Source organism: Malus sylvestris, chromosome 1 (assembly GCF_916048215.2).
Source record: "Malus sylvestris chromosome 1, drMalSylv7.2, whole genome shotgun sequence".
Taxonomy (NCBI): Eukaryota; Viridiplantae; Streptophyta; class Magnoliopsida; order Rosales; family Rosaceae; genus Malus; species Malus sylvestris.
Genome location: NC_062260.1, coordinates 21,365,445 through 21,380,670, shown reverse-complemented (window position 1 = coordinate 21,380,670; position 15,226 = coordinate 21,365,445). Strand labels below are relative to the sequence as shown.

The 15,226-nt window shown below is 35.8% G+C and overlaps 1 protein-coding gene across 2 annotated transcripts; it reads right to left on the bottom strand.

The window, feature by feature from the left end:
* Positions 1-6,758: 6,758 nt before the first annotated feature.
* Positions 6,759-14,370, bottom strand: LOC126633907 (WAT1-related protein At2g39510-like). Of its 2 annotated transcripts, XM_050304441.1 has the most exons (7): positions 14,032-14,353; positions 13,865-13,927; positions 13,596-13,712; positions 12,747-12,984; positions 8,126-8,287; positions 7,370-7,521; positions 6,759-7,010 (listed from the first exon to the last, which is right to left on the bottom strand). In XM_050304441.1, exons 1-7 carry the CDS (start codon positions 14,229-14,231, stop codon positions 6,890-6,892), a joined length of 1,053 nt encoding a protein of 350 aa, XP_050160398.1. In that variant the 5' UTR covers positions 14,232-14,353; the 3' UTR covers positions 6,759-6,889. The 2 variants fall into 2 exon arrangements, with proteins under 2 accessions (XP_050160398.1, XP_050160403.1); XM_050304446.1 differs by lacking the exon at positions 8,126-8,287 and having other exon boundaries at positions 14,032-14,370.
* Positions 14,371-15,226: the final 856 nt, after the last annotated feature.

Sequence of the window (15,226 nt, the reverse complement as noted above, 5' to 3'; positions counted from 1 at the left end):
GGTGCTTAATCTTGACGATTAGTAATATTTTCTAAACATGACTGCCTAACAATAGAAGATTGTTGTGCATGGATATCGAGAGAGCAAACAAACCTATCCAAAATAAGAGCAAAAGGAGAAATGAGAACAGTTGCAGTAGCCATTCTATAGACTAAGAACACATAATGGCTCCTTCCCTGGTTTAGAGCAAGACTAGCAATTACATTCTAACCTGCATAGCCACACTGCAAGAGAATCACAGCTATGAGTAGCTTTGCCCGACAGATTAGGTTAACCAAAGACTCACTAAACATTGTCCTAATCTGGTTTTGTCTCTCTAATCAAATCACGAAACAAAAGCTTATGAGCTATGTAAGGTGTAGAGGCCATAAACGATTCATTATAGACTCCTAGCCTGAGACCTTTTTCAAATTCAAGTACTCAATGATGCAGTGAATTCTAAAACGATTTCTTAAGAAAGATTAACTCCATTTTCTGCATAACATCGAAATCGGAAAATATGGTAGGGTTTTGGCACTTTGCCAAATTTTGATTGTCCAAATACATTGTTAGTGGGGAAGAAAAGTTAACTGCACTGAGCAATTTATATGAAAATCCGAGGAGCGGATCTTCCGGATCAAGTTACGTAGGGTTGTGGACCCTATCGTCGATCGTTGACCGACGGTTGACTTTTGGTCAATGGATCTCAAATCATTCTAGAACGCCCTTAGGGATATGTTTTTCATAAGTTACATGTTCTAGCAATAAGAATTATGAGATGAGATTTGATAATTGTTCTAGGTGCCGATCGTTCGGGACGTCTCAATATTCATGTTAGGGAGTTGTAGCTTGGACTCCAGGTGAGTGGGCTTTTGTTTTCTATATATACGTATATATGCTTTACGATTTCCAGAAACTATTTTTAAATGAATTTATGAATTAAATGCCATGTCCAGGATGCATTATATCTTAGTATTTGCATGAGTATAGTTTTGCATAATATGGAATGATGCTGCAGAGGCCCATGTAAGTTTCAGGTGAGTACATTATGATGATAGTGGTTGCATTGTGTATGGTTATGCGTAGATGCATTTAGAGTTCATTATCATGCACCTCGATGTTAGTGCTCTGCCCGAGGCCAGGGCTTAGCCTTCACATGATCGTTCACCTCCCGCACTGTACGCTCACCTTGGATCCAAGGTAGGTGCTAGCCTGTCGTACATACCACATTAGGTGGTTTCGACTCGTAGGTGACTTGCGATGCTTCGCACAGCCTTCACGTGATCGTAGCACTTGAGCGTATTTATTTACACTCAGCCTGTCGTACAGGCCACATTAGGTGGTTCCAACTCGTGTGCAGGAATTGGTTATGAGCTATAGATTTAGCCGTATAGGTCACATTAGGTGACTCCGACTGATATATCATTTTATATTGATTTACATCACCTGGCTTACATATTTATCATTGAGATACTTGACATGGCACATACTTTGGTTTTCATTGCTTTCGAGCCTGATTTCTATATACGTATGTATTATTATTTTCTGAAAAATTATACAGGTTTTACGGTGAGGGGTTATTATTTTTTGAAAGAGAAATGTTTTTAAAAAGTTTTGTTTTTGCCCACTCAAGTTTTCTGTTTTTCGCCCTTCCAGGTTAGTTGCTGAAAGTTTGTATCGACGAGGATTCTTGGCGAATCTCAATATAGGTGGCTACCTCTGAGGGTAAGATCCTTACCCACACTACTGTAATTTACTTATGCTCTGACATCGCGTGTGAAATGAGTTCATTCCCACTCACAGCGCACTCTTGTCTTTAGGCACTTTTAGGTTCAAATTTATTCACATTTTCTACATCACTATCCTTTATGGCTTCGTCACCTTCTAGGTGTCGGCCAGCAAAGCTCGATTCAGAGTCCTAGTAGACATTACGGGTCGGGATGTGTCAATACATACATATATATATATATATATATATATATATATAGGATGTAACATTATACTAAATTAACCTTTGGCCTTGCATGAAATTTGTTACAGATTGAAAATTCAAATTCCAAGTAGTTATTATAGAGTATTTTGCTCTTCCTCCTTAAGATAAATATATCAGCTTCTTATTAGTAACATCAATGCCCACAGATATCTGAAGTCAGTGTCCTTTCCATGAATGTAGTATTTGTTAAATAGTCGTAGCCAATTCCATGTTATCATTTTTTTCTGACTCAGATGGAAGTTGATCCTTGCTTTTCCCCCATAGAACCATATAAAGGACAATCACAATGACTATTGCTCCAATAACTCTGTCAAAATACAAATTTGCTTTGTTAACTCCACATTTTTTTTCTGTAGGAAAATATGCACAACTAAACAAGTTATAAACTTTTAATCTTTGAATAAAGAAACACTTTTAATAGTTTAAACCCGCATGGACAATAACCAGGCAAAAAAGTAGCACTACACGTGATTTACATACGACTTAATTATTGTATGTTTAGTGTCCCTTGATTCTATTGTTTGTTAGAAAGTTTGTAATAATGCAGTTCCATTTGTACATATTTCATTTTCCCTTTTATTCTCCTTTATTTTGTATTTTTGTTTTTACATTAAAAAATTTTACATTAAAATTTTTTAATAGAGATAATAAAATTTTTACATTAAAATTTTTCATGCTCTTGGTACTATTCACTTTAATGAAAAATCAAAATTTTACATTAAAAAGTCAATTCTGGTACTATTCACTTTACCCTTTATTTTGTCCTTATGATTAAAACTAAGTTTTCAAGCCATTTTCATTAGTTTTCCTAAAAAAAACTTCTTATTTCATTCTGGCCAAAATCCAATCGTGGAGCTTAGGAAAAAGGATCATCGCTGGATCCTTTTTTTGGGGATCCTGAGAATCCCGTGATCATAACCGTTCATCGTATATATCGTATTAAAAGTATTTAACAAAAATTGACCGTACGATATACGATGAATGGTCACGATCACGAAATCCTTGAGATCCCCAGAAAAAGGATCCGGCGAGAATCCTTTTCTAGAGCTTAGGAGCTAAGTGCAAGAATATTTTACTTTAAGCTTCATTACATAGCTAAATACATATGCTGTCCCTCTCATAGTTCCACATTTGCATTTTCCGTGTGCAATTTAATGATTAAAAGTTTAAAACCCTAATTCTAAATTATTAGATCATTTGACAACCACCAGGTCCTTCATTATACATGTAACATAGCAGTATAGCACTTGAACCAAAATATGTGCTAAGAATGTCCAAATTAAAATGGATAAAGATTCGTGCGTATTAAGCACTGCTTTTGGCTTGTGCTTTCCTTTCTTCCTTGTCGAATTGATACTAAAATAAAATGCTTTTGCCAACTCCACTAGTAGTTGCCTGCAGGCTGCAGCTGCGCATGCATGCAAACGTATACTACTACAAGTAGTAAGAAATTTTGATTTTTCAGATTGACTTGGATTTTTGACAGAAAATACTCTACACATGAAATCTTTTATGATCTTTGGCTATGTCACTCTTTCTTTTGGTAGTCACATGATGAAAGAGATAAACAGAAAAACTTTCACGTTATGATAGAAATGGAGAAATAAGAGATACGCAACGTGACAACTTATGATTTATTTGATAACCATTTTGTTTTTAAGCTATAGTTTTGATTTTTTATGCTAGAGATAAATGAAAAAGTACGAAAGAAATGAAGAATTGAAAAGGATGAAGAGAGGTGGTTGGAAGGAGAAATTAAATGAAGATTACATAAAAACAAAATCTTGAAAGTAAAAACAACTTAAAATTGTCTTTTAATATTTGATCTTTCATTTTGTCATTCTATACGCATTTCTTCTCTGCATTTTATCATTACTTCAAACCCGGCTCCTCCTTTTCATTGTTTCTTTCTCCTACATAATTTTCCACTGTATATAGCATAAATAAGAAAATACAATTTTGCAAAATAAATACTAAAATGATGATCATTTAATTCAAGGGTCATATAATTTGGATTTAAATGATTTTTGGTAGGCATGACTATGAATAATGAATTAAAATATTAAATGATTCAAATTGTTGAAAAAAACTACGAAGTAGACTACAAAATGTGTGTCAAAAAATACCTCTCTTGATCCTAAACCTATAATGATTTTCCTATGTATATAGCAAAAAAAAAAAATAAAAATGAAGACTAAAATTTAAACGAATTGATTATCAAACATGCCCCTATAAATTTTCTCATTAAGCATGCCCCTATAAATTTTGTTGTTAACCATGCCCTTAGTTTACCTCCTTAACCATGCCTATTTTTGAGCAACTTACTCGAGTCATTTGCACGTCATCACATTCTTGTTCTGGTGTAAGATACATGCCGCCGAAGACATCAATTTAAAGAAATTCAGGGAGTGGAAAAGACAAGACTTAAAACTTCGAATTAATATAATCATGCTTAACCAAATATTTCAATTATATCATAATATATAGCGGGAAATAACAAAAAAAAAAACAGATCCAAAAAAAATATTATCATCCGGAATGGCCAAACCAACCTTGTGTCATTAATATAAAGCAGCTTGACATTATTCTCAAAATACTTGATCACCACATTAAGAAACAAAGAGATCTTATTCTCCGAGACGCCGCTCTCGCTTACATGGCATACCACGGTGAAAAACCACCATTTGAATCAACAAAAGTTGAGGACACAAAAATTCAGACAGTGTTATACGAAGATATATAAACACGTCATTGTTTGGTTTTCGGTAAGTATGGCAGACTTCAACTGGGAAACTCAATTGGCTCCTTCTGTACCGCTTTGTGTACAATCTCACTTTGTTCCTTCAAATGAACTGTATAGAAACCAGTGGCCGTGGCAGATGTGGATACTTCAACTATGGTCGTTTAGAGTCGCTTAGCTAAACGTTAACATTACGCTTAACGGTTAAGAATCTTACTCGCGAGGTCATGTTCGGCCGCAATTTCTTGGTGATTAATCTTGACGATTGGTAATATTTTCTAAACATGACTGTCTAACAACAGAAGATTGTTGTGCATGCATATCGAGAGAGCAAACAAACCTATCCAAAATAAGAGCAGCAATAGCCATTGTATAGACTATAAGAATACAAAATGGCTCATTCCCTGGTTTAGAGCAAGACTAGCAATTACGTTCTGACCGGCATAGCCAGACTGCAAGAGAATCACAGCTATGAGTAGCTTTGCCCAACAGATTAGGTTAACCAAAGACTCACTAAACATTGTCCTAATCTGGTTTTGTCTCTCTAATCAAATCACGAAACAAAAGCTTATGAGCTATGTAAGGTGTAGAGGCCATAAACGATTCATTATATAGACTCCTAGCCTGAGACCTTTTTCAAATTCAAGTACTCAATGATGCAGTGAATTCTAAAACGATTTCTTAAGAAAGATATAACTCCATTTTCTGCATAACATCGAAATCGGAAAATATGGTAGGGTTTTGGCACTTTGCCAAATTTTGATTGTCCAAAAACATTGTTAGTGGGGAAGAAAAGTTAACTGCACTGAGCAATTTATGGCAACCAAGTCAGAGATTTAGTTGGGTTTTATGCTTTCCAACCTATAATAATAGTATACAAAGAAGTTGTACAAGCATTGTACTAGTGAGTAGCGGCTTCCTCCCCGCCCCTAACAAATGGATTTCAACCCTCCAAATATGAAAATCCGAGAAATTAGAAGTATAGGAAGTAGGAAGTCGGATCAAATAAGCTCCTAGTTGATGTGATCCTTATTTTTTGATATTTGATTATTGATTACTAGGGAATCTCACACATTTTTTTAATTGTTTGTGTGTTAGGTGAACGCAAAGGGAAAGTAAAGAAGTGAAATGATCAATTTTCATACTCATATATTTACTAAACGCATGGAACTTAAAGAATCAAAATCATTTCAATTCCTATATTCTGTTAAAAAAACATGCCCTAAGTTTCTTATACACCTGTTACATAATCAATTAAACTACTCATTATCTACTATGATTCTGATCGTCTCACACCAAACTACTAGCTAGACTTTGATAAAGTTACTTGTAAGTTGTAAATATGTGAGGATTAATTCTATCGACTTTTCGAGGCAATACTACGTAGAATCCGTCGAATCCCTAGGAGCTTGGATTGGTTAACCCCTCACAATTTTGGCAATTAAAATAGGTCTTGTGCTTTGCTTGTTGAAGAGTGCAAGCAAACACCAATGCACTGGCTAGTCGTCTCAAATCAACTATCATCATTAGTATTAGTTAAGTCATTTAACTTTTGAGGACATTTGCTAGAAGCAATGTCTTTAGGGAAGCCAATTTTCTAGCGGATGCTATAACTAGTGTCGGTTATTTGGTTGCTCATTTTCATATATTTGGGATAAAACTCTTCCTTCGGTGGCCCGTTAGGCCTTCCTATTTGATTGTACCAAAACTGGTACTAACGTTTATTGTTGTACATTTTAGTGCATTTGCAGCGCCTATTGAGAATCTATATCAGGAGCCCTTTGGTTCCAGCAGTGCTAACAATTCACTTCAGCATGACTTGACCTACTCGTTGAAAAAAATCTATTGTGTGCTTATCTCTTATCACGTAAAATTGATATTACTGATTCTTTAGTAATATCGGTATTAAATTGCCAGCTGTACATGAAATAATCATGGACTCAATCATGCATATATTGGGTTTGATACATACATATATATATAAGGGATGTAACATTATACTAAATTAACTTTTGGCCTTGCATGAAATTTGTTACAGATTGGAAATTCAAATTCCAAGTAGTTATTATAGAGTGTTTTGCTCTTCCTCCTTAAGATAAATATATCAGCTTCTTATTAGTAACATCAATGGCCACAGATATCTGAAGTCAGTGTCCTTTCCATGAATGTAGTATTTGTTAAATAGTCGTATCCAATTCCACTTTATCATTTTTTTCTAACTCAGATGGAAGTTGATCCTTGCTTTTCCCCCATAGAACCATATAAAGGCCAATCACAATGACTATTGCTCCTATAACTCTGTCAAAATACAAGTTTGCTTTGTTAACTCCACATTTTTTTTTCTGTAGGAAAATATGCACAACTAAACAAGTTATAAACTTTTAATCTTCGAATAAAGAAACACTTTTAATAGTTTAAACCCGCATGGACAATAACCAGGCAAAAAAGTAGCACTACACGCGATTTACATACCACTTAATTATTGTATGTTTAGTGTCCCTTGATTCTATTGTTTGTTAGAAAGTTTGTAATAATGCAGTTCCATTTGTACATATTTCATTTTCCCTTTTATTCTCCTTTATTTTGTATTTTCGTTTTGAAAAAGGTAAATAAATGCAAGGTGCTCCTAGTAGAAAAGAGAGATGATGCGAAATTACCTTCCCAGATACATGATCTCAGCTAAAATGAAGGAGCTCATAACGGCTACAATAATCAAGCTTAGGGGATTAAAAGCAGTCACAAAAACAGGTCCTCTTTCCTTCATTACTATTCCCTGAATGTAAAAAGCGATCCCTGAACACATTATTCCCTGCATCAAAAGATCTTCAGGCTGTAATATATAAACTGGTAAAGTATATGTATGTATGCGTGTGTGTGTGTGTATAGAGAGAGAGAGAGAGAGAGAGAGAGAGAGAGCCTTTAAAGGAATGGATCTTCTTCATTTCTTTTTATAAAAACGGAGATTAGTTGTGGAGTCCAAACTACATTGAACTTTAACGATCCGGACCGTTTATTTTTCAAGTTGCACCTCACAGATCATCCTTGCAAAATATTAGCCAAATCATAAATATTTAAAACATCTAATTGGGTTCAAAAAAATCAACGAATATTTTGTTATAAGAAACAATGAAATTTTATCTTGATAATTAAATAGACAAATGATTCGGATTGAATTGAATTTTTGCAAGGATGATCTATGAGTCAAGACTTACAAAATATATGGTTCGGATTGTTAAATTCGATGTGAAGTGGACACCACACCTATCCCCATTTTTTTTTTCAACAATGGGGATCCTTTGCATATATATATGTATATGTGTGCGTTTGTGTGCGCGCGCGTGTGTGCGCGAGTGTGTAGTCTGCAATAATATTTTTTTATCAGAAAGCTTGGGGTTAAATTACGAAGTTCTTACACAATAAACAACAGCTAACAACTTAGAATCAAAGTGTATGGACCAAGCTGTAAGGTTATTCCATTCGAAAGCTAGGGCCACCGCAAAGCCTTGAACCGTGCCCGCCAAGCATATCCAAACTGTTAGGGAGAGCTCAGCAGGGTATGACTTTAGTGTAATCGCCTACAAAAGCCGTGATTAGTATTGTTAAGCTATATCCCCTGATCAATATTGTACTTGTAATCTTTGTAAAGAAAGGAAGAACAGCAAAGAGTTTCAGAGAGAGAGAGAGAATGAAGAAGAACAATCTTGACTCTTAGTGAAGAAGTAATACATGAGGTTAGACTTACATAGTCTTCAACAATACAAGTACATCAACCAACTGATTCTCTAAAATTGTAAGAAGTGTCTCAATCTTAATAACTACACACATACTCTAACAAGTGTCTCAATCATAATAACTACAAACATATACTCTAACAAGTATGACAATGAGAGTGATAATTATGTATTAGCATAGTTACTTATGTCAATTGTCACGTCCCGATCCCGACATACGTCCAGGATCAACCCAAGACATCACCAAATACCCGTCTATCATACCCCACCTTCGTGATATGGGCCAAACACAACTCACGATCCAAAAGCGTAGTAATTTTTCGTATACTTTATGGTTGCATCTAACCTCCTCATTAGACTGCCTACGTACCTTAAACAAGAATCAAGTCATTCGTAGTTCATTCACTAGAATTCAACATATATCACAGTCCGTTGAAGCCAAAAGGCATAACATTCCTCAATTAATTATTAGAACTTGGCAAGCATGAAATTACTAGACTTAGGGCTACATAACAACCCACATGCAATCAAGATTTCCAATTCATCTATCATATAAATCACTATGTTTCAACATAAAATCGCAATTCATAGCATGTAATATATCAAAGAATCAACAAAGCACAATATTATTCTCTAGTCACATTGATCAACTAATCTAATCGTATTAATAACAATCATATCCAACATCATTCCACAATCACTTCAATTAATCAGTCCTAAGAATCAGAGATGCACTATATTAACATTTAACTACATTAATTGGTCAACATGATCACATATCAATGCACAAAATTTAATAAAGGAATTCTACATAATTCCCTACTTGGATTCCAAGTAATAACATGATAATTCTAATTTATACACATAACGACTGTGAGCAATTCCTACTCACTCGAATCTAGGGTCGAACTAACTTTATGGAAATGAGCAAGAGTAGGGGTTCCGGACCTCTCAACGAAATCCCACCGAAATATAATCGCCTATCGGAATGTACCAAGTACAACTAATCCTCATCACCCCTCGAATGCGTATGGTCCCCCAACACGAATATACCAAGCAGAACCATATGCATAATCTAATAGCATAGGCAGTGATCACCCAACACGGATATACCAAGCATGATCACCCCTACCAGTCTCTTAACGAGGATATGCCAAGCAGGATTGTATCATATAACTCTAGGTAGTGATCACCCAACGGTGATATACCAAGCATGATCACTCCTGTAAAGCATATGGTCCCTCAACGTGGATATACCAAGCAGAACCATAGCATAATTTCATCGTGCATGTAGTGATCACCCAATGCGGAAATACCAAGCATGATCACCCCTGAAATACATATGGTCCCCCAACGCAAATATACCAAGCAGGACCATCCATGTACCACTGCTACATAGTGTAATAAATTCAACACACCACCTATCCATACCTCAACCCCTATGAGTTGCAACGTAGTCACCTATACCATCAACTGCTCATGGCCACCAACAAATATGTCACACAAGCATATAAGTTCTACATAATACATCTAATAGGGTTCTAGGATCACATTGTCATAACATTTATCATACTTATCATTCACATTAGGCATTTTAGCCAAAATGGTCCCTAAGATTTGCATAACACATCACATTGGTCCCTAAGATTGAAAATAAATAGAAATGGTCCCTGAGATTGTTCACCATCCATTATTTTGGTCCTTCCATTAAAAACTCTGTTAAGTGTCCCGAAGCTCTTGGCCGAAAGTTTGGGCAATTTTCAAAACTTCATAACTCAATCGTCTCTTAACCAAATTCGACCCATAATATATCAAAATGAAGATAGGAAAGTGTAGAACAAGATTATACCTATTTGGAAGCCCAATGGTTGCCAAAGATGGCCAGAAAATAGCCTGAAAGGTGACTAGTCCGTGGGAAAACTGGAAAACTGGCCGAAAACTGGGTAAATTTTAAACGTTCATAACTTCTTCAATACTCAACAAAATCGAGTGATTCAAAACAAAAATCATACTTCTCGACGAGACGAATAAAATGATACCTTTCTCAACGGCTAAATCACCGTGGTTTGGCCGAAAAATGGCTCGAAAGTGGATGTCTTGGTCTCGAGTTAGCCACTTTCGAGCTGTTTTCTGGCCAAACCACGGTGATTTAACCATCTAGTAAGGTACCATTCTCTTCGTCTTATTGATAAGTATGATTTTCATTTTTGAATCACTTGATTACGTTGAGTATTGAAGAAGTTATGAACGTTTAAAATTTACCAGGTTTCCAACGAGTTTTCCAATTCTCCCCGCAGACTAATCACATTTTAGGCTATTTTCCGGCCATCTCCAGAATCATTGGGCTTCGAAATAGGTATAATCTTGTTCTACACTTTCCTATCTTCATTTTGATATATTATGGGTCAAATTTGGTTAAGAAACAATTGAGTTACGAAGCTTTGAAAATTGCCTAAACTTCCAGCCAAAAGCTCTGGAATACTTAACGGAGTTTTTAACGAAATGACCAATATAATGGATGGTGGACAATCTCAGGGACCATTTATATTGATTTTCAATCTCAGGGACCAAAGTGATGTGTTATGCAAATCTCATGGACCATTTTGGCTAAAAAGCCTTCACATTATTAAGAAGATAAATAAACACATATACATCACAATATGACGTCTCATACACATAAATCGATGTATATATAATCTGGGATAACTACTAACCAATAAAGGCTCACTAAGCCCTACATAGTCTCTAGTAATATTGGTTTTTAATATTAAAGATCAATTTGTAGCATATTAGCCAAAAGTCAAGTCTCTATCAAAGGTAGGGTCCACAACCTTATACAAGTCAATCTTGAACATTCGCCCATGGATTTCCGATATGTAACTTCCCAATGTCTTATTTATCTTCTAGAACAATATTCTAAAATTTCGGAACAATTCAACGGTCAGATCTCTGCCAATTGCTAGAATTAAGTTGCTATCAACGTTTGGTTTTACAAACTTAGCAATTCAATTTGGGAAGATCCGTATGTCGGATTTCCAATTTATCAATTCCTATAGTCCTCAAATATTACGTACTATAACGTATCAAGGTTTGGTGATGATTCAACGGTCGGGTTGTCAATTCATATAATGTCCAAGAGGCGGTCTGTAACAAAACTATAGTCATACGACAAGATTTCGTCAATCAAATGTCACATATGAAATAAGGGTATCCAAATTAGTCTAGGAAGGGCAAGTGGGGTCTCGGCCCACGCGCCGCTTCGACTAGCTGGAAAATTCAACTATTTCCAAAAATTACCAAATTTTACAGAAATGAAGATCTCAATGCATAGAGAAAGTTCTATACATGTGACCAAGTCCAATTTGGTCGGAAAATACCCCAAATTGGCTCGCACTCGTTGGAAACCCTAGAATATGGGTAAACTTTGATTCTCCTTCCTCGGTGTTCCGATGCCCCTACCATTCCTGGGTCCAAAGGGATTTGATTAATGGTGGTGGTGGGTGGTGTAACTCGCCAGAACGGCAGGATCGCCGTCAAAAACCTCCGGTGCTCCGATGAAGTTCCTCGAGATTTTGGACCTAAAACCTTTCGATCTTGAGCGGGAATGGTAGAGGGGAGGTTGTGGAAGAGGTTGCAAGTGGTAGATTGGTGAGTTTGGCCTGAAAAAAATGGCGGAAGTGGCTGGAAACCACTTCGGGTCGAACAGGTTGGGTGCAGGTGTCTGGGTCGACGGGAAGGGGATGTCTTTTCTCTCCCTTCCTGATTGGTCCCCCTCCTCGCTAATTTCTGATTGGTCCTTAAACAATAGGCTGATTGGTCCTCTTTCCTAGTAGGTGGGAGTTTAATTAATTTCTAGTCTAAAATTTAATAAAAGAAAGAAAACGATTTTGGACAACCGTATCTTTTCCGTTATAATCCCGATTCGCAAACAGCTTTCGCCTATACGCTCGTGGTTTCAAGATCTATTCGAAAACATTAATTGTGACCTCGAAAGGTCAACAAATTTTAAAGAATTAATTTCCGAACTTCAAACTTCGTAACTAGTTAATTAAAATCTAAATTAATATAAATTCCCGAAAAATAATATAAAATCTCAATAATACAAATACGTAGGTTATAACTGTAAAATTCAGGAACAGGATTTCACATCAATAGCCGTGGTTGTTACTTGCATGTTACTCCAAGTAAAATATCAACTCTCAATCTACTTATACTTTTTTCTAATGTTGAAAGATATTTCAAGCTCGAATTCTGATAATCTCAGTTGATTAAAAAAAAGTTGCATTAAACTTTAGAGACTTACTTGGAGAGTGACGAAACCAGCCCAGCAGAAACATCCCGCTGCAACCATGATAGCTCCCTTTATATGATCTTGATGATCTGTGGAAACTGTAGATTCGTGATGGGGATTTCTTCTTGTCCACGGAAAATTCAACATGGGTCCATTAATTAGAGTCATAAGCATGGCTCCTCCCACCATCACTATGGTCCCCAATATTTTTGCCTGGCTATGCAGGCTTCTCAAATTAACCTTCTCAAGCCTAACATTAATACCAGACAAATTAAATAATTCCACATTTTCCTGAACTATGCAAACAAATTAGAGCAATATATACAGTAGGAATATATATGAGTAAATTGTAGCTATGATTCCTTAACTTTAACTCAATTGGAGCAATGGTCTCTCAATCAAAAATTCATTACCATTGGTCTCTCAACTCATTAAAGCATGTAGATATGGTCCCTCAACTAAAAATTCATTATCATTGGTCCCTCAACTTTAATTCAACTAAAGAAATTGTCCCTTAACTTTAACTCAATTGTAGCAACGGTCATTCCAACATAACTCGTTTTGACAAAATTTTTGATGTAGTTGACGAAAATAACCATAATTACACACTTTGATGAGTTGAGGGACCCTAATTATATAAATGGTTATTTCAACATAACTTATTTTGACAAAATTGATGAAAAGAACTATAGCTACACACTTTGATAAGTTGAGGGACCAATAGTAATGGATTTTTAGTTGAGGGATCATTGCTTCAATTTGATTAAAGTTGATGGACCATTGCTACAATTTACTATATATATATATATAATATATACGGTGTGTTGTGTGTGTGTGTGTGTGTGTGTTAATTAAATATACCTGAAAACCCAAGCCATTATGAATGCAAAAGCAGGAAGGACATTGTACAGAGCAGATGTAACAGTTGCTGTTGTAAGCTTCATCCCGGTATAGGCCAAGTTCTGGTCCATTACAGGCCTAATAATAATTAAGAGTGAGATCATCACTTGATTAGTTTGATTTTCCAATATGTTTAAAAAGAAAAACAGTACTATATAATTAAAACTTTATTTTTTTCAAACTCAGAAATAAGCTGAAAAATATGTGACTTAGTGGTCACGGTACTTAACTCTAAGAGGCCAAGCAAAACAATCTTAAAAAAAATAGATAAGGTCATCTTTGGCCTTACTCTCCTGCAATAGAATAACTTCAGTGGATTAGTTTTCTTCATCTCTCAACATGTCAAATGCAAAAAAGATTACGACATACAGAAAAGGAGGGTGACAGGGAGACGCACCTATCGAAGATAATGGCGAAAGGAGCTATAAAAACAGTGGCCACAGCGTGCCGATAGGCTACGAAGACCTGCGGGCTCATCCCACGGTTTAGAGCAAACTTTGAAATTATGAACAAACCTGCGAACCCAAATTGCAGTAAGGTGACAGCCATGAACGGCATCAGCCGAATGAGCATCTGAGCCGTGGAGCACTTAGACATGTTGATCTTGTTCTAAAACTAGTTGCTAGTGAGTGATGATCAGGGATGAGAAAAAATGGAGAAGCAGAAGCAGTTACTTATAGGCATAGTAAATTATGTACATCTCAATCTTGGTATTCTTAGGATTCCACGATAAGGTGTGCTGAAACGGTAACTTTCTGTGAAGAGAACCCATATGTCACCAAGTTAAGCATCAAAACCTGTAGTACCTCTTTTCAACACATCGAATATTATCCTTCATTATCATATTATATGATTCATATCTTACTAAGCAAGCAGTAATTAAATCATCGCTCCAAGTGATTAAGTCAAAATTTGGCTTAAACGTACGTGACTCATATCACAAAAGTGTATAGAGAGCAAGAGGTGCTGAAAATGGAATTTACTTTAATTCCCAACTAGGGTTAGGTCTTAGCGGTAGTTGTCTCCAGTTGTTAGAGGATGTATATATCATGTTCACTACACTTAGAAGACTTAATATATATTTATGATGAGTTTGATACATAATTATTATAGACTCCATCTCGATAGTATAGTTTTGTTGTAGAAGCGTTTTCACGTTATAAAAGTATCTTACGTAGAAGCGTTTTCTATTAGCTTGATCTTTCTTGATTACTAGCACGCTCATTGCTGAAATGACTTTAATGATGAGAGACCTCACCCTGCGATGGGGTAAGATAAGAGATTCAAATTACAATTAGTTAGGTAAAAATGAATAAGATTACTTATGACGTTTGCGCACTACAATATGCAGCGTTAGCAAATTTTTACGTGGTTATTTTTTAAGAAAGTTGGGGTTCCACCATAAAAATAATTGATAATATGAAGAGTAGTTCAATGAGTCTAACACGTGAACAACACAACGGGGTGACATGGAGTACATGTGGCCTTCTGGCTTCACATGTGACATGTGACCCTTTGGCTTCACACGTAAGACAACCTAGCTCTGATACCATGAAAAAAGTTGGGATTCCACTATAAAACCAATTGGTAAT